This window comes from Pholcus phalangioides, unplaced genomic scaffold (genome assembly GCF_987345545.1).
Source record: "Pholcus phalangioides strain wild (caught in Gottingen) unplaced genomic scaffold, Ppha-v1.0 ptg000003l_1, whole genome shotgun sequence".
Taxonomy (NCBI): domain Eukaryota; kingdom Metazoa; phylum Arthropoda; class Arachnida; order Araneae; family Pholcidae; genus Pholcus; species Pholcus phalangioides.
In genome coordinates, this window is record NW_028301596.1 from 21,726,800 (window position 1) to 21,752,205 (window position 25,406).

General features: G+C 37.6%; 2 protein-coding genes across 5 annotated transcripts in view; both read left to right on the plus strand.

Moving 5' to 3' along the window:
• LOC149088278 (uncharacterized) overlaps positions 1 to 7,696 on the plus strand; it is a 30,259-nt gene extending 22,563 nt beyond the window's left edge. For all 4 annotated transcript variants that reach the window (XM_089246260.1, XM_089246270.1, XM_089246279.1 and 1 more), the window contains 2 exons: positions 1,685 to 1,758; positions 7,157 to 7,696. In XM_089246260.1, the coding sequence (XP_089102386.1) occupies positions 1,685 to 1,758; positions 7,157 to 7,426 (344 nt within the window). In that variant the 3' untranslated portion in view covers positions 7,427 to 7,696. The remainder of the gene's footprint in view (positions 1 to 1,684; positions 1,759 to 7,156) is intronic.
• A 6,953-nt stretch (positions 7,697 to 14,649) lies between these two features.
• LOC149088279 (sodium channel and clathrin linker 1-like) lies at positions 14,650 to 19,591 on the plus strand. Its single transcript, XM_089246290.1, has 2 exons — positions 14,650 to 14,804; positions 17,510 to 19,591. The coding sequence occupies exon 2, from the start codon at positions 17,520 to 17,522 to the stop codon at positions 19,197 to 19,199; it is 1,680 nt and encodes a 559-aa protein (XP_089102416.1). The 5' UTR covers positions 14,650 to 14,804; positions 17,510 to 17,519; the 3' UTR covers positions 19,200 to 19,591.
• Positions 19,592 to 25,406: the final 5,815 nt, after the last annotated feature.

Consider the following 25,406-nt stretch of genomic DNA (forward strand, 5'->3'; position numbering starts at 1 on the left):
GTGAGAAGCTAATTTTTTTTTCACGGAAACCCTTATTATATTCTGCACACACTATTTTTATATATCAGGATGAATAAGATTTTGGTGTTCAAGCAGCAGAAATTCTTGTTGCCTAGGTTTTTAGTATGCATGTTGCTTAATTTGAAAAGAGTCTCATAATTTTTATTCGTCATTTCAGTAATGCATGTTTTAGTAGTGACAGATAAGATAATTCAGAAAAAATTTAAATAGATTTTAATTTGTGAAGGAAATTTATTTAGAATTATTTGTTTCAACCATTTTTGGCAAAACTTTTGGCATTTCACAGAAAAATTACTCCTTATATTGCAGATATAGTTCGTTTTTAGTTCTGCTCCATTTTCAAAATTTCTGCTCCAAAAATGAACTTTGCTGCTCCGAAATAGATGAGGGGCGCTTGCACCCCTGCTATTGGTTCCAACAGGCACATGTAGAGTGGCATGATGTTCCTTTGACTGTGGAAAGTGATAGAGAAATCCCATTGTGTTGCAACACTTGCACATATCTCTTATATAAAAATAAGCATGTCGTAAGAATTCATAAGCCAGGAAAAGAAATAAACCTAGACATATTTTCTCCTGATGTCTAAAGTGTGGTTTCCGGTATGTGTTAAAGAGGGGAATGCGATCCTGACATATTAATACATTAATAAGTCTATAATAACTTTATAAAAAATAATAATTAAATACATTGATAAATCTATATGTATTCAATGCTATTAAAATTATAGGGGTTAGAGCAGGGGTTCTCAAATTTTTTCCCTCCTGAGGTGCCCTTTCCCCCTATTCAATGCTTATCCGCAAGCTCTGCTGGCTCCCCAGAGCCGTCAAACAAAGTAGTGACAACGAGCTGTATAGCAAAGAATATTTTCAAAAAACCTTCATCAGGGTCACTTCTCCACGACACCCCTGACAAAGGTTGGAGGCGCAGCGGGTCATTGTTTAAGAACTCCTGGGTTAGAGGAAAAACCCACTAAAAATAGCATCTACTCACAAACATTATGCTTTCTAATGGTGTTATTTCATAGCCATACTCTATCTAAAGAGAAATACATCAATAAATCTATGTATTCAATGCTATTTCGATTGTAGGGGTTAGAGGCAAAACCTTTGAAAAAACCCGTTTATCATTATAAGGTGCGAAACAATTTTGCTGAGCCTCCTCTCCCCAGAATTTTCTGTAATGAGCCATGACTGATATAATGATTACATAAATAATTGTCATTTATTACTAGGTCTGTTATATTTATGTAGGCTACAGCATATATAATTTGCTTTCCTCATGTTCTAGTATCATAAACCATAAAAAAAAACCCAAAAACCCAGTGGGTTGTTCAAAAAAAAACCTGGGTTTTTGTCAACACTGACACTGAGTGACTTCCCTCCTCCGACCCACCTTTCAAAAAAAAAAGAGTTGATGTAGATATGCATACATGTTTTTCACCTACTGGATGGTGTGTCTTGAAATTATTCAAATATGAGTGACATTTCGTGTGTGATGTCTAATAATTGCAAATGTTGAATATTTTCGCTCCTCTTTTTTCAACTTCAATATTGGTTTGGAGTGTTCCTAAAAAAATTTTTTAAAAATCATGGTGGTCAAAGCTGTGTATTTCACAGCATAAAATCTGAAAATAAAGTGCTTAATTGAGATCTTTTTCATCTAGATAAGGATAAGGCGGGTGCTCTAGCTGATGAATTGTCTTTACTGAATGTTGGCGAAAAGACAACTGCTTATAAGGTGAAATATTAACATCTTTATATAAATTTTAAATTCACATTTAATTTTATACCTTTTTATCTACAAAAGTATGAAAAAATGAAATAAAAATTTTTGGTTGGTGGTTTTAGTTCTGATGAAAGCAGGATATGCCGATTTAAATCACTTGGATTTTTTTAACAACTAAATCACGAAAAATTTGTATTTCATTTTTCTTTTTAATTGTCATTAAGTGATATTGAAGTAAAAGTAACCTTGTGTGGTATGCATGTTATTGAAATATGGTAAAGTTCTTGATTAAAAGAAATATAAAAGGTCTGGTAAATAGACTTGAACCAAATGCCTTGATACACTACAGAAAGATAGCTGTTATATTTCTTGATTTTGTGCATCCATGGACAGGGTTGGCAGGTTTTTGACACATGGCAGTTTTTGACGGTTTAAACCGCAGTTTAAACTGTCACGTCAAAAACTCTCCGTCAAAAACCTTTGTCAAAAACTGTCAAAAACCTCAAATATTGCTTTTCGATATAAAAATTCCCATTGAAAATGCACACGTTAATTGCATGCAATGTTTAAAGTGACTATGTTATACAAAGAATAAATATTTAATAAGATTCTAAAATAATTTTCTACTCCCGACAGAATTATTTTGGACAATATGTTTTTTTTTCTTATAAAATTTGAATAAAGCATAACATGAACATTGAATGGAAAACTGTGGAACGATTTGACATTCTTTCATTCAAGATGATTCTTGACCTTCCAAAATTTCTTCAACTGCTTATATATATGCATTGATATAAACTATCTGCTGTACTCTTTTTACAACAGATAAGTGTTTAAAAAAGTTTATTACATCATGTATGTAATGTTGATTTCTGTTATTATTAAATTATCTAGATAACCACTGATACTTAAAACAATACTCTTATTGCACATAACATTGAAATATATCTAGCGATCAAAATACTAAATTGTAGGACTAAAATGTCATTTAATTTGGCAATGCTAGCTTGTATATGTCAAACTTGGTTTATTCTTACTTTTGCACTATGATATGGTACATTTACTAGTATTTATAATGCAATGGTTTTCCAATTGAAGCTGTATTCAAACGTGCAAAACAAATGCTTTGGGTATCAAGTCTTGTCAGCTCTGCTTTGGTTGAAAATACTCTTTAAAGCTGTGTGAATTTATACACACTGATCTAAGAAATTTTCAGGCGAAAATAAATGAGTTTAGTTAGTGCATTAACAGATGCTGCGTCAGAAATTTTATATGGAATAAAATTTTGGGCAGATCAGAAAATTTAAAATATCAAAATATATATTTTTTCTCAGTAATTATAATTCTGAATATAAAACCCTTTAATCTAAATAAAAGTAAGTATTTTGTTATTTAACATATCTATCAAGTTAACAAAAACTATTTGACATCATTGACAGTAAGATTTTGATAGTTTTAATACCGAGTTAGTTTCTGGGGTCAAAAACCTAACCCTGATGCCCTATCATACATATTTTGAATAAGCAGCTCTAATCCACTTAACAAATCGAACACAGGTAATGAGTAGCTTAGATAAATAAACCATAAAATTATATTTTATATGTTCTAGGCTCTTTACGTTGAAAAATTCAAAAGTGCAAATTATAATTAATATTTTGTTTTAATTATTGTAATAAATTAATGTTTAAAAATAAAACATTGTAATATGCCAAAAAGTAAGTTTTTCATCATGTTGTACACCTATTATGTTCAAAACATTATCAAAAGGCATTCATTTAGATTTTTGACGGTTTTCGACAGTTTTTGACGGTATAACCAGTTTTTGACAGTTTAAACCAGTTTTTGACAGTTTAAACCAGTTTTTGACATCAAAAACCCAACCCTGTCCATGGAAAAAGTTGTAGAAAAATATAGGAAGCTAAACGTAGTTATAACTGCATTAAGTATTTGCATTTGCAATTCAGGCCCATAGGGGTTTCCGTGATTTAAAAAAAGCAACAAAGAAAAAACAAATTAGGTTTTATATAAAGCCTTGAATATTCTATGCCCTAATTTGCCGATTTAAATTGATGATAGATGTTGTACAAACATATATTGTTGGACTTTAATACGAGAAGTATAAAAGTGTAGAATTTTTAGGAAGATGAAGTCCAACGATGTATGCTCAAAATATATAATTGTCAAGGCTAATATATCCCGTCTGTGGAAATAACGTGTTATAGTAAGGCCACTCGCTTGAAAAAAAAAAATCATCAAGCAACCTACGTTATAACAGCCTATTTCCACTAATAATGGGGCTATATATGAGACTTGAAATTATCTATCTGGCATTTAATTTTTTTATTTTGAGCATATGTCATTGGACTTATGCTCTAAAGTTATTTCCATTACAAGTCCAGAGTTTGCTCGTTTTTTACCAAAACCAGATAAATCTGTCAAAGAATAAAAATGTGTAAATTATTCACATCATGGAAATCAGAGTGTAATAAATATATCCACCAATTTCGTAAGAAACAATCTTGTCAATAGAATATGTTTTTCATTTAGTTGATGCTGGACAATCCTTTCGTTGTGCATCTAGTGAATCAAGAGAATCCCTTCACCATATGTGATACTGAGTTGCCATCGGGCATTCATTTACTCATTTTAAAGTTTCACTTATTAACTTGATATAACAATAAACTTATCTCATTTACTATTTCGACAAATCGAAAAAAAAATCTCACATTCAAATGATAATAGAATAGCAGTTCACTGTTGTTTACATACAATCTACACCTCATCATGTACTGACAGTACTTAATAAGCACCAGGCACAAATTTGCTTGGTATTTGGAGCATGGGTATTATTTTTCAGAAAGCGCTGACATAAACCAAAATTTGGTTTGATAATGGATAAGGAAAAAAAATTATTATAGACCTGCCAACTCTTCAGATTTAGGTAGCTGGAAGACTCTCAGTTTTTTTTTACCCTTCCTCCCGCTCTCTGAAATTATTGTAAATTTCTCCCGATTTTAACTGAAAATTAATTTTTCTCTGTATTTTAGTGGAAAACTTAGGAGCGTTGACTGCATGTGCATCATTTTTGGTGTACTCATGATCATGAGATGATCACATACTGTAAAAATCGTGCAATGCCGAACGGGCGGGTGGTTTTTATTTATCATAAAACTCCTCTTAATGGACACCCCTCAGATGCAGTCACCCTTTTACAGCCAAATAATAATTTCCCCTTTTTATAATAAAAGTATGCATTTCAAACCTCTGATTAGCGGTCACCCCTTTTTTATGGAAGGTTTTTTTTGTTTTATTTTGTCTTGCTGGTGACTGGAAAAAATAGGTTTTACTGTATTATGAAACTGGTTCCTTCATACAAAATAGCATTTGACTGACGAGTTGTTGGTGTGTTCCATCAACTTTGACGTACAGCGATAATCATGCTCATCGACCAAAAAAATTACTCCTTTGTTTCTTTTTAATACACAATGTTTCGAAAACCAGTTTGCTGGCTCATGAGAATTTCTCTTGGGTGCACTAGATTCATCATATGGGTGGACTTCATCCCCTTTTATTTTGGTTCTTTTATACTGCCAGAATCGCTCACATTGTCCTCAACCATGCTTCCAAATTGGTTTTTATTGGGTTTGATGTGGCACCGTGCACATGGCTCCCACATCCTGGAGCAAGGCTCCCAGGCTGGGATTTTTTGCCAGCCCCTCAGACAAGACTTTCACAGGCCCCTTCATAATGAATTTATAACATGAAAAACAAAAAAATTATGAGAATCTTTCCGGGCCCCAGGGCCGGAGCCCTGTCTCCCCCCCATGGGGGGCCCATGACTGCAATCAGTCTGGATTATGCTTTATGTTGCGACTGCAGTTTCTGTAAATCCTGGTAAGTATGGTGATCTATGGGAGCTCTACCCAGTCACTGTTGTATGCTGACCACGTGACATAGCTGCCAACTTTCCCAGATTTTCCAAGAGACCCCTGAATTTCTCCTCCATCTCCCAAACTCCTAAAAGATTCTCATGTCTCCCAAATTTCAACCATGATTGTTAATCTTTAGTTTGAAATAATCCTTATTGTTAAATCTTTAGTTTTGGGGAAAAATTATTCCTAAAGAATTTAACCAGAAAAAAGGCTGTTGCTTTTGTTTTTTATCCTGGAAATGACATCACCAGTGTTAAATAAATTGTCGCTATTCTGTCAAACCAAAAAAATAATTAATTTTCGTTTGGAAAATACGAAATTCACCAAACAGCCAGCATCAATTCAGCTTTTCAATATCTGAAATTGACAAGGTGACTTGTATCTGTTTGTGTCCTGTTTCAAGCCCAGTGGAGATTTTTTTTTTATAAAATTTGATTTGGGAGTAGTTATGATAATTTAACCTGCTGTTTGGTGATGATTGGTGAGTTTGCGCTAAACTGTGATGACTTGCACTATGTCACATTTTTCCAAAGGGGAAAATCCTTACAATATTACTTTCCTTCATGAAAAATTTCTATATTGTTTATCATAAATCCCCCATTATATTTATTTATAATGGGGATTTTTATTATAAATAAAAATATTTATATTTTTAATTATAAAAATTAAAAATATAAATGCTTAATTTTTATTTTAAAAGTATTTTATGAATATTAACATTTATATTTGTACGTAATTTTGGATCTACGCGAAAACCTTCTTGATTCTCGTTCTCCAAAGTTTGCCGTTATGGCTTGATATAAAGCTGTCACGATACAGTTGCATTGAAAATAAAACGTGGAGACATTCCAGATAGCATAAAAATTCAAAAAAAAATAATAATAATATACAGAGTTGCCTGTTATATATAGGAAAGTTGGTGATTTCTGATTGTTTATGTTCATATGGTTTTACTTTTAAAATTGGTGTTGCTTTTTCAGATTGGGGGGGTTGTTGATTTATTTTTAAAAATTTGCAACAAAAATTGCTTACAATGCAACTATGAAAGTGAATCCTCATGCAGAAATTTTTGTCATTAAAAAAACTAATTGTCTTCACTCGTGCTGTCACCTAGTAATCGTAAAGTAGTAAACACCCACAACTGTATGTAACAGGATGTTACAAGGTTGAAAGGAAAATAGTGCTTCATTGTGCCGCCAATGGATAGAGTAGTAGATACACTGATTCTGTGCTTAGATTTAGGATATAAATATATTTTAATGGGTTTCTTTTTCACACTGCAGCACGTACACTAATGTGGCTTTTACCAAGAAGTATTTTACTGGGACTTTTATTTGCTTGTCAAATTTTAAGCACAAACGACAATGTAACGGGTTTATTTTATGTCGAAGATCTGCTTTTCATTTCAATTTAACTCATTGAGATTTAACTCATATTCCTGAATTATATGCACTTTGTTGGATCAAATTTGTTTTCAGGAAGAACAAATTGAATCCACTTCTGCAGCCAAACATACAAGAAAGAGCAGATTGTCCATGAGAAATGGGAGGAAAGATATCATCCTTCAAGATTGTCTTGACATCCTTTCATTGGATCCTATTTCAACTGATGTCATCTCTACACCGAACCGTCCTTTGACAAGACAGCAGCGTAAGATCAGCCTCCTGGGTTCTCCGCAAATTCCATCTTCTAATATTCCACGTAAATCTATAAGAGGAGACTTGATGACATTTTCTCCGCTATCATAAACTTTTTCCAAGAAAAAAATAATTCAGGTTTATTTTTTTTTGTCTAATACCCATAAAAAATATAAAACATACACATGCATATTATCCAAGTACAGTGTCAGCGAGATGTGTGCTCATATTTTTTGTTGTTAAAATATTTCACTGAAAGAAAATGAGCTAATTTTATTCAAATATAGTACGTAGAAGATTCTTGAGAAAAGAGTAAAAATGTCACCATTTTTTATTATATGTTTTATCAAGGGTCTATATAAATAAAGGCTTTTGAGATTACGTGCGGTTATACATTTTATATTTTTCATATTAGAGTGTTGTGATTATTATAATCTTATAAATGTCCCCTCTTAAAATGAGCATTGATTATTATTTCACTTCATTTGCTATATCAGTCTAAAATAACAAGTTCTCATGTACTAAACTGAGGATGAGAGGCATCACACAATTTTGAGTATAGTTCTGTTTGGACCAGGGGGCTTAATAAACTGGAGGGGAAAAGGTCTGGCATCGGCCAAACTTTTTTGCAGCCAAGTATATATTTTTGTCTTTAGTAAAAAAACTGTCCAAAGTGCCATATTACAAATACAATCAGCTGCATCAACTAGCCCATACAGATGGGTTAAAGTTACAGTGGCTACTGAGTAAATTGTAACAGTAAGTCACATTTTCAACAATTCTGACCAAGTTCAGATATGCAATCTAAAAGTGCTGAACTTCTGAAGGAAAAAATTAACTAAGTCAGCTTCAATTGTTCACCTCTAAATTGTGAAATTGCAAACTTTTTTACATGGGAATCTACGACGATAGTTCTAGTAAAACTTTTTTCTCAAAATAAGGATTATTGACTTATACACCACTGAAACTTTTCAACCTGTCCATATCATGTCACTCTCAACGTATATTGCAAAGCATTGAGTAATTTTCTAATACGGTCCATGCCACTTAATGTGATCACATCAGGGCTTGAGATTTCTGATAACAATAACTAAATGATAACTAATCTAAAAACGTCCTGTATAAAAGTACAGTAATCATATATCCTATTTGGTAAAACAGGGCAACTCTGTTTTAACCACAAAATTTTAAATCGTTCCTTTTTTTTTATTCTATTCTAAAACGGCTTTTTTGCTTTGAGGTAAAATCGTGGATTTTTGTTATTCAGCCATTGTGAGGCGTTGGAACAGAACTGTCTAATGAGCAGGGGTTCTCAAGCTTTTCCCCTATTCAATGCTTATCCGCGAGCTCTGCCGGCTCCTCAGAGCTGTTTAACAAAGTGTATTTAAGGAAATCTTTGTCAGGGGCAGAGCGGGGCGCCGCGGCACACAATTTGAGAATCCCTGGTCTAATGTATATTACGAATTATGATATACTTTTCATGTACAGTTCATACATTTCATAGATCCCTTGAGAAAGTTTCTCGGGGGAAAAAAAACAATCTGCTTAACTGAAATAAACTGATCAACTGAAGGCTTTTTCCTCCTAAATTTTCCTTCACTATTGGAAGGCCATTGCAAAAGAGCAGCGCCACGCGGATATGAATCACAGTGAATACTACGGGCTGATTAATCAACACTTAAACGACCGCTCACGGTATTTCTGGTGTTTCAATGCTGAGACGTAAAAGACCGACAACGAGATTTTTCGATTTTTAATTTCCTAGATGTATTTGTTTTTCATTTCCAAACGAGAAAATCGCCGGTCTTAGAGTAAGCCTACGGGAAATAAAATATGCGGTGTATAAATAAGTGTTAAGTATAGAAATATTTCTCAAAGACGGGGACACCTAGCCTTCTACATAGTCTTGTCAGTATGATAACGATGACTTAGAGGGAAAAAAATATGGTTTAACTTCCGCTTTTTTCAGAATATGCACAATAAAAAACTTTTGACAGGAAAAGAAATAATACGGGGGTGGGAACTCTGCGCCAAAACTAATATCTTGCGCCATCCTGCTCCAATAGCGTATTTTCGCATTTTTCTGCGCCAAATAGCGAATTTCGCTTCAGTATGCCCGGAATATCGGAAAGGACGCCAAAAAATTTTTGTTCCTGCTAGCCACGAAACGTTTCTTTACGAGAAGAGCGTGTTTTATTCCACTATACTTAAACTATCGGCCCCTGATCGGGCTTTCCATCGCAAAACCCCGATATTGTCCGTGATCGTGGAACTGAAGATGGTTTGCATAATGCCTTTCAGCTTTAAAGTGCAAATTTAAGTGTTTCCGTTTAAAAAAAAAGTCGTCACTGGAAGCAGCAGAAATTACTGTAGTCGATTGTCATTGTGTTAAATCCCGATGTTTCGTGAAAAAAATTTTCATTCCGGAAGTAAAAAGCGCATGTCCGCCGAATTACGAATGTTAGTTTAGAAACTTTGCCGAATAACGAGCGTTAAATCGCCAATGTTGCCAAATAACGGGCGTTAAATAACCAATGTTGTCGAATAACGAATGTTAAATCGTCAATATCGCCAAATAACGAGCGTTAAATCGCCAGTCTCAGCCAAATAACGAGTGTCAGATCGCCAATCTCGCCAGATAATGAGTGCTGAATCGCCAAACATCGAGTTGATTCTTCCGAAATTCTCTCCCATTTTGCAACAATTTCTTTCCAAGTATAAAAAAATTAAAAACTTATAAAATTTTTCTAGCTCATTTGAAGTGCTGCTGTTCAAGGCAGCAAATAGGGCCCTCAGTAAGCAAACATCATCTTAAATAGACGGGTGCAAAAAATTTTATGACAGCCGCTCTTTCAAACAAGGTGTCAAAAGCCTAAAACACCAAAAACAAAAATCAAGCTGATGAAAAGATGTTTGATAACAAAAGACAGTGCAGTTTTATTTTGAAAAGGGTTGAGGGTTGACGAAAATATTCTTGTTAATTTTACTGCTTCAATTTATAAATATCTGCTCCGAATCCCATATTTTGCTGCTCCGAAATTGCTCCAAATCCTGAATTTGCTGCTCCGAATCCTGAATTTTGCTGCTCCGAAATGGACTTAGTCACTTCCCACCCCTGAATAATATTATCCGAAGTCCAGATAACTGAACAAATTTTTTCCCATGTTATGATGTTGGTCTGTTCCGTTCTTTGCAAAATTAATAACGATACCCGAATGATTCAAGCATTATCCGTGACTCTAATAAACGACATCTACTGTATTTGTAATACTATCCTTGTATAAGATTTTCCCCCTTCCTATTTTTGGGACCCAATTTTTTGCAAAAAGGTCATAGGCGGAGATAGACTTGGAAGTTTGGGAGGCACGATGATGATGTCAATTCATATATACATTAGATCTGCCCACTCCAATTTTGACGCTGGGGGGGGGGGGGGGCAATGTCCCCCCGTATCTGCCCCCATGAAAAAGGTGTTCCTTATGCACGTTAAAATACAGGAATTTTTTTGGTTGATTCTTTGAAATATACCAAAAGTTTCTTGCCCTCAGTCTTCAAATTTTAGTACATCGAAAATTTTAATCGCCAATACTTTGATTTTTAGTCGCTATGGTGACAGTAAATTGGATTTGTAGAGCTTTTTATTTTTTTATGTTGGTCTTTGGCTTCTCCAATTATAAAATATTCTAAACAAGGGATCCACAGACCATTCGGGAAAAGGTGTCATACAGGATCAGGATTTGACTTGAAAGGTCCTCCCAACACCGACTGACTTCAGTCCTCCTTACCTATTGGAGTCAGTCGGTGACGCAAACAAATTTGGGCCAAAATTATAGGGGTCCTTGATCATACAGGTACCAGGTTCTTGATTACTGATGACAGTTATAAATTTGACGTGAACATTTTCTTTCAAGATTTTTTTTGTGTGAAGCAAGGCAGTAGCGCACCTCTGAAAGGAGTGGGGGCCGGGGGTCTTTTCTTTTTTCTCCCCAAAAGTTTCTTCGTTTTCTATAACCGCAAAGAAGCAACTATAACCACTCAAGGGTTTAGTCGTACGCCAGTGCAGCAAAGTGTGAGCCCTTTCTGTAATGATTGCTTTCACTATATGTGCATCGCGAAACTCGTGAAAAATAAATTATTTTAACCAAAACAAAAACTACGTTTTCCATCATTTGAAGGAGAAAACTGTCAGATAACCCCGTATTTTCCTTCGTATAACCGCAGATCCGAATTTCGTGTAATTTAAGAAAAAATATCAATCCGCATGGGAAAATTTTATTCATCGACAATGAAATCTTAAGGAATGGAAGAGGTTGTTTGCAGGGCCTGTTCGTCATAAGTTCGGGCCCTGGGTAAACATTGGAGGCCCTTTAGCGTTCTTTGAGGCCGAGGCATATTCAGGAGGAGGGAGACATGGAGAAGCCCCATGCACTCTCCTTCCCACAAGACGATTAAAAAATTACATTCTCTTGATGTTTTTGTAAAATATTAAAATATCGAAAGAAAATTGCAATTTTAGGAGCCGAAAATTTATGGGCGCTGTTTATGTGCCTCGTTTGCAATTATTATTATCAGCATTATTATTATTATCATGCGAGAAACAGGCATTGGTTCCGGTTTTTGCAGAAAAAATGATTTTTCTTTTCACATCTACACACCATCTACAACACTTCAAAAGCATTATTTTTTACAAATTAGTTTTGAAATATTGCGGAATATGAGGAATCTCTTCCAGAGAAATGTTGAGGCTGCCAGCATTTTAAATCAACAGAAAAATATGTTTCCCCCATGATATTTTTCTAAAAAAACATTTTAGATTGTTTTTTTTTTCTTTATTGTCGTTGGGAGGGACATACTGCAGCAGCACACCTAGATTGCGATTTTTGGCGGGCTGGGCCAGATTTTTCATTCTCTGTATAGTGAATTTAAAAAAAATTGAGAATTGTTTTTTTGCGGCTGGGGTCCTGTCAGCTCCTTAACGCATGGGCCCCACCTGGGAACGGCTCCCCGGTGCCTCATGATGATGAGATTTAGTTGGGATTCTCGAGATTATGAATTGGTAGGCAAGGGCCGTACTGCCCGCGTGGGCCCATGCGTTAAGACGGCAGTGCCATGAGCGGAGATGCAGAGCCCCCCCCCAGTGTCAAAGGTGGAGACGACTGATCTAATGTGTGTACATATATACATTAGATCAGTCGACTGATCTAATGTACACTGCTCAAAACAATTAGGGGAGCACATGGTTTTAACAAAATTACGCAAAGATGTATACCGATAAGTAACATAAAATGAATCATCCATAATTTAAAGTCTAGCAGGAAACGGAAGAAGAAAACTTCATATGCAAATCAAAGTTCATGACGTCAAAAACCAGAAAAAGGAGATAAGGGCAGAAATCGAGATGTTGCAGAAACGTCTGTTTCACTGCCGTAACTGTGAAATTCGATTGCGCAGTATTTTTTTTTTGAGACAAGGTGACTTGAGAATGTCTCAACAACGTGATTTACCGGAATCCATGGCAGACTGGAATCCGGGCAAACACAACGTAGTGTCGCGGACGCTGTTGGAGTCGCCAGAAGTGTTGTTGCAAGGCTCCGTTGTTGGAATCGATTCCAAGAAACAGGAAATTTTAGACGTCGACCAGGGCAAGGTCGGCCACGCGCCACTACAGCAACTGATGACCGGTATATACGGTTAACAGCCCGTCGAAACAGAACAGAGAATGCTACGCAGCTGCAAAGACGGTTGCTCTTGGCAACAGGACGAAGGGTGTCCAGCCAAACAGTACGTAATCGGCTTCATGAGGGAGGGCTCTATGCACGTAGGCCAATGGTCTGCATTCCGTTGGCCCCACGCCACCGTGCGGCCCGAAGAAGATGGGCTGCTGAACATCGAGATTGGGAGCAACATGATTGGAGCCAAGTGCTGTTTACAGACGAGTCCCGATTCAGTCTGGAGTGTGACACCCGACGTGTTCTGGTATGGAGGGACAGGGGCACTCGAAATAACCCCGCATTCGTTCGTGAAAGGTCACAATACAGACGAGCTGGTTGGATGGTATGGGGTGGAATCAGCATAGGCGGACGTACGGACCTGCATATCATTCGGAATGGCACTTTGACGGCCCGAAGGTATGCAGACAAGATACTGCGACCTCATGTCATCCCTTACGCTGGAGCCATTGGAGATTCCTTTGTTTTCCAGGATGATAATGCCCGACCGCATAGAGCTCGTCTGGTGGAGAACATGCTTGAAGCTGAAACAATACAGCGTATGGAATGGCCAGCGTGCTCTCCTGACCTGAATCCAATCGAGCATGTTTGGGACATGCTCGGACGACGCATTGCTGCGCGACCAAGGCCGCCTGTTACTGTCCGAGACTTGCAGATTGCACTTCTTGAGGAGTGGAACAGTATTCCCCAAAGTCTGATCGATAACCTCATCGCATCCATGGCAAACAGGTGTGCAGCAGTCTTAGCTGTTCGAGGAGACCACACGCCCTATTAAAACTCATGCCTCATGTCTAAACAGTTACTTTTTTTTATCGTTTACATGTAACCAAATTGTTGCCCTAAATCATCTTTTCATGTTTTTTCCATATTTTCAAAGAATTAAAGCTTAATTCCAAATTTTTTTACGTCTTTTTTCTGTATTGCGCATTGATACGCGTGTACTATCCATTGTATGCCAATACTTGGCTGTCTCGCACGGTTTTCTTCACTTTTTTGCTTGCTCCCCTAATTGTTTTGAGCAGTGTATATATGAATTGATATCATCTTCGTGCCCCAGACTTCTAAGTCTATCTCCGCCTATAGGCATTGCTCTGATTCTAAAAAACCTGTCAAAAAATATATTAAAAAGCGGTAGATGAGATTCAACAGCATATATTCCAATGATTTTTTAACGTATTATATACGCATTAAAATCCAGTAATTAGCACTCAAGTTGAAATTGGCGCACGTTTGAGAAAAAAAATACACATCCGACCAGAATTACTGCTGTCACCTATTGACGAATTCAAAACCTATAGTGTCTGACATCGTCAATAGATAGCAGTAGTAATACCATATTTCGAATATCATCAGTCTGCTGATAAAGATTCTTATTTCTGTCAACAGATGACAGCTCATGTTCCCTAATTTCTAGCTTTAATTGACGATTAATTAGTAACTATTGTTCATCGATATGAATCTTGTAAAAAATAGAGAACAATATTTAAATATTTATAACGCAACATAAAGTTAAAATTATGTAAATAATTTTACTTGTTATGACTTGACTTGTTTAACGTTTTTATCATTCCATTCGCAGTTCAAAAAGCAGAAAACCGAACGGTTAAGGACGTCTCGATTAGTTAGGTTTTTGTTGATATTCTAGCGGTTGGAAAATTTGAACTAAATCACCGAACAAAGATAAAAAGATTTAATTCCAAACAAGAAGATTTAAATTGGGAAAGACTTTTGATGTGCCTCATTCGCCGATGACGAAACTGGTAATTATTTATTGAATGCCGTTGCTCTCATTCACCATGGTTATGATGGCTCCGCTTTAATTTGAAACAGCTAGTGGATCATAATAATGGGCATAACCCTGGGCCGTCTTAAAAGCATTGTAGGTCCCCGGGAAAATTGATTTTCTCAGGGGCCCCTTTACTTGGTTCGAAATACCTGCGAAACAGTTTGCATAGACTATTTGCTCTCGAAAATTGTAGCCAGATCTCATTGTCATTAGGGTCCCATTTGCACCTCAGCCTCCGGGCCCATGTGTTAAGGTGGTACTGGCATAATCTTTGCAGTCATAATTTTTCTCTCGTTATGGAAAAACTAATTGTGTATGGCGTTGCTCCATACATAAATCCATAGGCCTCCCATAAGGGTCGTCTTAGAAGCGCTATGTACCATAGAAATTGATATTCTGACGCCCCTGCCTAGCTGCGTATTTTCTCTTGAAAACTAGAGGGCTAAGCATTATTGTCTTAAGGAGTTCTGTCCCAAGCATGACTTAATATTGGGGGGTTGCATTGTTAAAAAAAGAGTATTGGCAGAATAGGGAGGGAAGGTAGTCTACCTTTTTAATCTCCCCCTCCACCCCCTAAAATTTCACCCCAACTTTTTGTCCTGTTTTACCCGTCACTTATACGTCACTCACTGACTCTCTCAGTCCGTCCTTCATCCATTCACTTGAATTGAATGGATGAAGGACGGACTGAGAGAGTCAGTGAGTGACGTATAAGTGACAGGGGTAAAACAGGACAAAAAGTTGGGGTGAAATTTTAGGGGGTGGAGGGGGAGATTAAAAGGTAGTCCATGGCGCTCCATCACTTGGTCACTCATAATTATTCACTCACTTGGCCACTTATACAGTTGCTCATTCACTCAATCACTTACTCTGTTCAAAATGTCCAGGGGTGAAACGTACTGGTGACGAAATGTCGGAGGTGAAATTTTTGTATCCCATGCCCCCTGTTCACTATATAGCAGGGCTGGACAAATCCTAGGTGCCAGGTCAGCATGGCGAGTAAAAAATAAGCATTGGTGCCTAAAATTTTCTTTGCATCATTTTTTACTTTTCTTTATGCACTAAATTGCAGACTGAGGGCAGCACAAAATGTTTGTAGCAGCCTATCTGCCAATTAAGGCCATCTTAAGAGCATCATGGGCGAAATGATTTTTCTAAGGCCTTGCCAGAGATAAATTTACATGCTTATTGTGAAAAATTTCCACCGGATCTTATTTTTGTAGTAGGCCCATGCGTTAAGACTGCACTGCTGCCAACATATGAAAGAGTGGTCACTATGCCCTGAAAAATATATGAAAGCATTATTTTGGGTCTTTTTCTTTGGTAAAAAAAATTTTTGGCACCTAGATTTTTCTATGATTTGTCCAGCACTGCTGTATAGCCCGACTGGAAATTCATGCTTCTGACAATTTTTTGCCACCCTACCCTAGTTCTAGTCTAATATTCTTGACCACCCATTTCCCAAATGTTCTGCCTTAGGACACAGCCCATTTCACGACCATCTCCACAGCATCATGGTGCCCAAGGTGAGTGATTCCTAAAGCCTTATATAATTCTATTGCTTTTAAGCCCTGTTCTATTGCTGTTTCCCTGGCCCACGTGAAGCTCCTCCCCACTCGTATATATACGTCTATTCTAGTTCAGACCAGGGCCGTCTTGTTCGAGTGATGTTCATAAGTACTGATATCTTTCTGGAATTACCAGCCTGTCAGTTTGCATACTCAGGGCTTGACAAACCAAGAAAAAATCTAGGCACCAATCAAATATTTTAGGGGCCAAGCCTGTCTCATTTGCCCATTCTGGTGATCACACATAGAAAAATTTTAGTGCCAATGCCAATTTTTTTAGTCACCATGGCAACCTGATACCTGAAATTTGTCAAACCGTGGTGTATGATGAACAGATCTTCAGCGAATTCCCACTGTATATGTGTTTATTGGTTTACGAAAACTTGGTACCCAAACGTTTGGTTCCCCCCCCCCCCGACGACATTTCTACACACACTATTTTAATGCTTTAAAATGAGTGAGCAAGTGACTAGGTGTGTGAGTGACCATATTAGCTACCAAGTGAGTGGGTGAATGACCATATGAGTGATCAAATGAGTGTGAGCATCGCAATATGAGTATCCAAGAAGCGGTTAATTGACCAAGTGGGTGGGTGAATGATCATATGAGTGATCAAATGAGTGCGTGCGTGGCAATATGAGTATCCAAGAAGTGGTTAATTGACCAAGTGAGGGGGTGAATGACTGACCATATGAGTAACCAAGTGATTGGTGACTGACCATATGAGTGACCGAATGTAGGAGTAGCTGTTTTAGTTACCAGGTGAGTGACTGAATGACCAAGTGAGGGACCAAATGAAAGACTTATTCGCTCACCTCACTTGGTCACTCATTTTACAGCATTGAAGAAATTATGTGTGAAATTTCAGGGTAGGGGGAACGAAATATTGGGGTAAATTTTCCAAATCCTGTGTTTATTTAGGGGCTTAACTAAGATTTTTGTGAGAAAAAAATAAAACATGATTTTCTATCACTGCAAATTTTGATGAGTGTTTTTATTGCCTCCTAAAATTTACCGCCCAGTAAAGTTTGCTGCAGGGGTGGTTGCCCCCTTCGCTCCCCCTCTTATTGCGGACCTGGTTCATTTGTTGGCTTTTTATATTTATTTTCAGATGATCTCGAATGACACGTGAAATAACTAATATGGAGGCAATTTCATTGGAATTCTCTTCGACCGTGGACTGGCTAAAAAACCAGTTAGATCTGTACCAAACCAGCCACAAAGAATCAAAACATCAAGTGTTGAAACTTTTGGACATCAACAGGAAGCTGATTGCTGAGCTGAAGCGATTCGCTGGAGGAGAGTATGGAGATTACAGAGGAACAACCCCGGGTGGAAGTGGGATCAACAAAGAGCTGGAACGGAGACTCAAAGATGCTTTGGAATCGAAAGCAACCATCATGGACATGTTGCAGAACACCCTGAAAGAGCTAGAGCTGGAGAGACAAGTCAAATACGAAACCGCAACTGAGCAGGTGTTGGAGGAACGCATTGCTGCCATCAACAACCATTATGCAAACGGTCTGAATGTTTTGTCTGTCGAACTGGCACAGGCTAGGAAGGATATGGCTGATGCCAAAGCTGAAACAAAGGCATTGTCCGAAGAGCTCGAAAGTACCAGAGATGTATTAACAAACTGCCAAGAGGCATTGAAAAAGACGCAGAGCGACACGAAGAATTTAAGTGCCGAAAAACAGAGGCTTACGGACCAAATGGTGTCGCTTAAAACTGAGCTTGCTGAAGCGACCAGGACAGTCGAGCTGAAAGTCAAAGAAAACGGTGAACTGATCGAGCAGATATCGAAACTCAAGCATGCGAACAAACAGCTCATGGACAAGCTTTTTGTCTTGGGTCAAGAAAAAATAACGTTGGAAAAAGATGCGAAAGACAGCCTGCTCACCGCCCAGGAAGCGGTCTTGCAAAAGAAAGAGGTCTCGTTCAAGGAGGAGGTCGCTCTGAAATTCATACAGAGTCTGAAATCGTCTATAGATGAAGAAATAGAGCATGCAACCCTAAGATACAAGAACGAGATCAAAAACCTCCAAAAGCAACATTCCGAAGAAGTTGAATCACTCATGAAAGAACTGAAGGCCCTGCAGATGGAAAATTACGAGAAGCAGAGTTCACTTGAGAAGCTGCAGAGACAGATCCACGCTACCGAAGCCAAGTTGGACTCTGTGCGCTTTGACAGCTCGCAAAGTATATCCATAACAGTCTTTAATGACATGTGTCACAGGCTCACCTTGGCGGAGAAAGCGAGGGACGAAGCCATTTTCAGAGCCCGTTCTTTTGAGAGCCAGCTAAAAGACTCAAAACAAAGCAACGGCAGGGAAACAGAGTTTCACAAATCAGAATCAAAAATGTGGAGAGACCTGTTCCAGAAACTCCAGAATGACTTCTCCAAGAGTGCAGAGGAAAGAGTAGAACTCATGGACAAAGTTGTGAACTTGAAGAAGAAATGCACCCTTCTGGAGAAAGAACTGGAGAAGAATCGTGATCATTACGAGAAAGAACTCGCCGGCCTCAGTCAGCGCCTCCATCAAAAAGAAGAGTCATTTTCGCAGCAGATGTCACTGATGGAAGAACAGTTCAAGAAGGTGATCCAGGACCAAGGGAAGCTGCTGGACGCTCAGACAAAAACGTCCAGGAAGTGGAAAGATGCTGTCGAGGAGCTCACTGTGTCTTCAGAGTCGAAAATGAAAGAAATGTACAGAGACATCGTTCATCTACAGAGCAGTAATCAAGAGCTTCTGCAACATCTTGAAGGAAGTCAATGCTTCCAAATGTCATTGCCACAATGAACTCACCTCCTCCCGCTTCAAGAGCATGTACATTTCGATTTCCTCTGCACATGATGTGTCTATAGTTTAATTTATTACCAATCTACTCTAACAAAAACATCTTGCTTAATCAGAGATATTTTGATTAACTCCGTACATATTTATTTTCATAGACAAATCTCCATCCTAAAAATTCCATTTCTACTCCTCGTGATTGTGTGAATTGATAGAGAGAGATAGAGCGTGTGCGTAGATCTGTTCCCCATATCGATTTCTCAAGCACTGCACTAGGATTATTGAGATAAGATTCAGCCATTCTTCAGATTTCTTTTTCACATCGAACAGCAATTATCAATTAGATTCGTTTTGCGTATGCTTCGTGAGGAAATTATAAAGATTGTATTTTGATTTGCAGGTTGTGAGTCTATTTTTTGAGTGTGACCATTCATTCTTGACCAAATTTTGAGGGAAATAAAATAAACTCGTCCGCATTATGATTATTGCAGGGTTTCCAGCAACCTTGAATTACAAAAAATTATAAGTGGTTGAGAGAAAATGTATAATATTTGGCTAAAGTCAAGGGAAAAAGTTAAGATTTCAAATTATATTTCTTCAGAAAAATTTGGTCAGGGAAATTTTTAAGTATTTGATGGGGAAATTTTAAATTTTTGTAGTAGAAAGTGAGGAAAATTTCTTGAGTTTTGGTTGGCGAAATTCAAACAAATTTTTACAGGTTAGGGAAATTACTGGCCCAGTAGTTCCTTTTGTCCAGGAAGTGAAAAGATGCTGTTGAGGAGCTCAGTGTGTCTTCAGAGTCGAAACCTTGTTTCGGCAACACTTTGAAGGAAGTCAAGGCTTCCAAATGATGCCGTCAAATTAACCATATGTTTACCTCCTCCTGCTTCAAGTGCATCTTTACATATACATTTCAATTTCCTCTAAACACGATGTGTCTATAGTTTAATTTTTTTGCAGATTTACTCCATTTGAAACATTCTGCTTAGTTATAGGTGCATTGATCAACTCTGTACATATTTACTTTCCGTAAAAAAAATCGCTCTATTCTGCGTCGGAAAGTTCATCCTAAAAATTTAATTTGTACTTGTAATTGTGTGCATAGGGGGGGGGGGAACGTAAGATCTGTTCCGTATAAATTTTTCAAGCATTGCACTAGGGCTATCAAGATAAGATTCAGCCATTCTTCAGATTTGTTTTTTATATCGAACCGTAGTAACATCAGCTTTGTTTTATGTATGTTTCGTGAGGAAATTATCGTGTGTAAAGATTATACTTTGATTCAGAGGTTGTGAGATTATTTTTTCAGTATGATAATTCATGCTTGATGAGAGTTCGAGGAAAATAAGCATGTTCTGCTTACATAATGATTATTATAGGATTCCTAACAATGCAAAAAGTCAGGGAAAGTGTAAAGTATCTGTTAAAATTCAAGGGGAAAAAATTGTGAGAATTGAAAAACTGGAACTGAAAAAAAAATTTGACGGTCAAGATTTTAAATTATATTTATTTCTTCAGGTGATTTGGTCAGTGAAGGTCAAGAAAATATTTGAGTTTTACTCAGAAAAAGTTGGGAAAATTTTAGGTTTCAGTCTGGGAGAGTCTGGAATTTCTTGAGATTTTGTCAGGGGAATTTTGGGTTTTGGTCAAGAGAAATTTGGGGTAATTTAGGACTTCAGTCAGAAATAGGGAAATTTTTTTATTTTTTGTTTAGGAAATTTGGAGAATTGGTCAGGGAAATTCTGAGTTTAGTATGTCAGGGAAAGTCAATCATGTTAAATCAGAAATTTTTGAAATGTGGTCTGAGAAAGGGGGAAATTTTTTAAAGTTTTCGTCGAGGAAATTTTAAGTATTATTCAGGGGAAAATCAGGGAAATTCTAAGTTTATAGTAGGTCAGGGAGAGTCAGAAATATTTCTTGAGTTTCGGTCTTGAAAAGTCAGGTGAGTTTTGGGCGGGGGGGGGGGGAAGTCAGGGAAATACCGAGTTCCGGTCTGGGAGAGTCAGGACCATTTCTCTTGAGTTTTGGTCCGGGAAAATTTTAGGTTTTGTTCAGAGAAAATTTTGAGTTTTGTTCTAGGAAAGTCGCGGAAATTTTGAGTTTCGGTCTGAGAGTGTCAGCGGAAAATTCTCGAGTTTTTTTTAGGGAAATGTTCAATCAAATTTTGCTGGGAACCTTGTATTGTGTGTGTGTGCGATATCGACTAGTCGATTGTATTTATATAATAGAATGTATTGAATGATTGTATTCTGTAAATTATAGTTTTTTTATAACCAGAGTTGATTAAAATCCTCGGACACTACTTTCATTCTAGTAATCGGAAGAGTACAGAAACTTCAGTTATTGTAGTGGCGCCATCCTTTTCACGCAGAGACAAGCAACGTTTTTACTTCAATGCCATGACTCGATCGTTGTAACATTTAAAAGGTGCTGTGATCGATTTTTTTAGATAAATTTCCGCCAAGAATATGGTGTCCTGCATTTTAATTTCGGAAATCTTGCAACCCAGTTCTTGATCCGAATTTTATTCTGAAATTATGTTGTTCTCCAGCCAGACACGAACAGCATAGAGCGAGGAAGAAGAGAAGGCCGCCTGAGAAGTGAAAATGGCTTAAAAACAGAGAAGAGAGAAGGCACATCCTCTCATGTCGCTTTTTATTACGCACAACACGTCGACCCTTTCAGCAAGATCGATGGAAGGGTTCCGAATCTATTTGCTGGCGCTTCATATGTCTCTGTCCGATAATACATATAGTAGTAAATACAATATTGTGACAAGGGGAGAATGAATTTATATAACTCGGAGAGAGAAAGACAGACGGAGGTAAAGAAAGAGGTCGATAGTGCGTATTTACTGGCAGGCATCCGGTTCGTTAGGCTGGAAATCGACAAGAGAGAGTGCGAGTGACATTGACCTTTCGACTCTTCTATCTGTCAAACGTCAAGTTGAGTGCATCGGCACGAATGCTTTAGATAGACGTTACGACCCCGATTTAACGAGTTCGACATTTTTTTTCGTTAAATCGGGAGCTTGAGATCACGAATCTTTTCTCTACACACGTAACTGCAAGTGTGACAAGCATGTATGTTCAGTCCTTTTGTCCAAGCATGCATAATTTTCCTTTTGCCTCCAAACGGTGTGCATTGCTAAGTATGCTTTCACAAGCGCCAGTGTGTATACTGAGGCAATTTACGGAAAATAAAATTCAATGACAAACAAAGCAGTCACTCTCAAATTTTCAGCTTCTTCGCCATAACCATGGTGTGTTTGCGGCTCCATTACCGCAGCTCACTTGCTCATGCAATCATTCATTTACTCACTGACTAATTTGGTCATTTAATTGCTCATTCACTGCCTCATTTGATCACTTTCTCACAAACGCACGAAGTGCCGAACTGTTGTTGATTAGTTTTCCAGCCTATGCTTGTGCAAAATGCCTGTGCATGATCAAAATTTATTCGATCTTCAAGCCACTTGTGCAATCAAAATGCTTTCGCAAAATTCTCATCCAGACGCTCAAGCATGCTTCTACAAAAAGATTGAGTATGCATGCTTGTCAAGCTTGTAGTTACGTGTGCAGCCACTTTTAGCCGTTAGCACCACGTGCTACTAAGTAGCACGAAAGTATTCCTTTTTCGAGCATATGAAACTTAATGTTACCAATAATCTCATTGGTTGCTCGAAAGTGGCTTAGTGACGTGTATCACGGACTCAAAAAGGAAAAAAAATTGATAAACGAAGGGAATTCGAATCCGGGGGGATTAATAAAATAACCCACTCGCGCTAGGCATTAATAAATATCCACATAATTCTCAAATTATAGAAATTCCAATTTTTTTCCTCTTTGAAGTAGCATATGTGTGCACAAACACATAATGTTCGTCGCCAGTCAGCTTGTTACAAATTTCAAGAGTTGTTTGTGTCTGAAATATCTTATCTACGGAATGTTAAAATCCAGTTGAGGGGGTTCAACGGCCCCTTCACCCTCAGCGACCTTGTTTTTACTTCTCCTTTAAATATGTACTGTATCGTAGTGGGTTTTTCTTTCTAGCAGTCAATTCTTTTGGTGGGGGAAAAATGGGTTTCAGACTTGTCGGGGGGGGGGGGGGAAACAATGCTGGAGTCGGAATTCGATTTCGATATTTTGGAGCATGTTTAAATGTACATAATGATGAAACATATTTTATCGCAATGTATAGTAAACTTCAATTGTATGTGCTGCGCAAATTTTTAATGGTTAATTGTAATAAGTTAATTTTTCGAACTCAAATAAGTACCACCATCTGTCTCTCGAATTCGGAAGCAAATAACTCGGCAGATTATTTAGCTGCTTGTATTATGCTTGAATTTTAGATGTTGTAGGCCCAATAGCTCTCTGTGGGGGAACATTTTTTAAGTGGGCGATCGGCTCGCATTCGCACCTTGTAGTTGGAAAACAACCGGAAATTAAATTCAGTCGATCGACCACCATTATGTTGTCGGTGCGGGGTTCGAACCTAGAACCTGTCCAAAGACCTGATGCCCATACAGCTGCCAACGAGTCGGCTAAGTAAACCCAACAGTAAACTTTGCGCTCCAAACGTTTAAAAGCCAACTGGGGGAGACCTATATTGATCGAATATGCATCTAAATCAGGATTTTGCAAAGTGATATTTAAGACTTTATTACAGCGAGGGTTCGGTTTTATGAGTTTCGACTAATGCCGTAACTAGGCTGGGGCATCCGGGGTACTGCAACTGGGTCCCGAGCCGAATGGGGGCCCCACAAAAGTTTACATTTTTTCTGCATAATAATAACCCTTTCAAGCTCCCGCGGGGCACCGAGAAGGCACATAATAAGTTGAGGTTCTTTACTTCTGAAATTGGGTGATTGAATCTAAATGCAGAGTCGTCGGAAGTGTTTCAGACCTGTGGGTGCTCGGCCTGAACTTCATGTGAAAATCCTGATTTTTGAATAAATTCTGGTGTGCGCTCGAACCTCAAACTTAACTCTACTTTCTAAATAAAATCAACGCCGCTTATTAAATCACGGATAACGTTATCACTTTTCCAAACAATGGAAAGGACCAATATCATAACGAGAAAAATTTCGTTTTTATTCGAGTTATCGGGATTTCGGATAATGGTATCGGTTTTTTTCCTGCGCATTCCGAATCGCTAAGGTGTAATCAAGCTTATTCCCCCCGTAAGTTATCGTTATTAGGCTACTACTTAACCGTACATGCACCTCGTCCACGTTCCTCTGCGGAATTTCCAACGAATCGGTACATGTTGGAATGTGTGTGTACGTGCAGTGACCCTGACGTGAAGTTTTGTTTCTGTGCATGCTTGTTATGTGTAGTGCTGCCATCAACTGTTCAAACTATGAGTGAAGTGTAATGATTGAATAATTATCGTTATTTTAGACTACAAGACTTTTTAGGAGGCTAGTAGAGATATTCATTCCTCTTTCCCTTGTTACATTTCCCGTACTCCGTAATCAGTCCTGAGTATTCGCTGTGTTCTATGTACGTGTGGAGCTGCTTTCTAAATGTTGTTCCTATAGAGAAGGCAAAAGATGACAAAAAAAAAAATTCCTTCCCTTCCGTTCTTGTGATCAGTTTCTTTCAGTTGACCAGATTCAAATCTATTTTTCCGAGAGACTTTCCCAAGGGTGATCTGTGAAACGCATTGTATATTAAAAAAACATCGTAATTCCTGTGATAAACGTTACACAATTTCATTCTAACGCCTCACAATGGCTGAATGAAAAGAAATGCAGGATTTTAGCTTTCAGAGGAAAAAAGTCCTGTTTTAGAATTAAAAAAAAGGAGCAATTGAACATTTTGCAACCTATTATGTCGAAAGAAAGAATGAGTTGTGTCACGTCTTACCAATACCCATTTCATCATCATCATTAATTAGGATCACATTCGTTGGTGTCCCAAGATGGCAGAGTTTAGGAAAATTTGTCCATTACTCAAACACCATCTAGTATAACACGAGTTATGGGCAGCGTGTATGTGAAGAAATATTCTGTGAGGATTTCCTAGAAGTTTTGAAACATTGTTGGGAACGAAAGGCATGGTAATTGTTACCATTTTGTTAAACATCAGAACCCTGTATAAAATGAGTGGGATATGATAATACCTACAAACGATATATATACAGGCCATTTCTAAATAAATGAGGAGGCTGCTCCTATCTGCGATACCCTTTTTAAGAGAAAAAGGA

Bases quoted from the DNA above. Each gene is read 5' to 3' on its own strand.
- LOC149088279 (XM_089246290.1), top strand. From the start codon at position 17,520: ATGACACGTGAAATAACTAATATGGAGGCAATTTCATTGGAATTCTCT.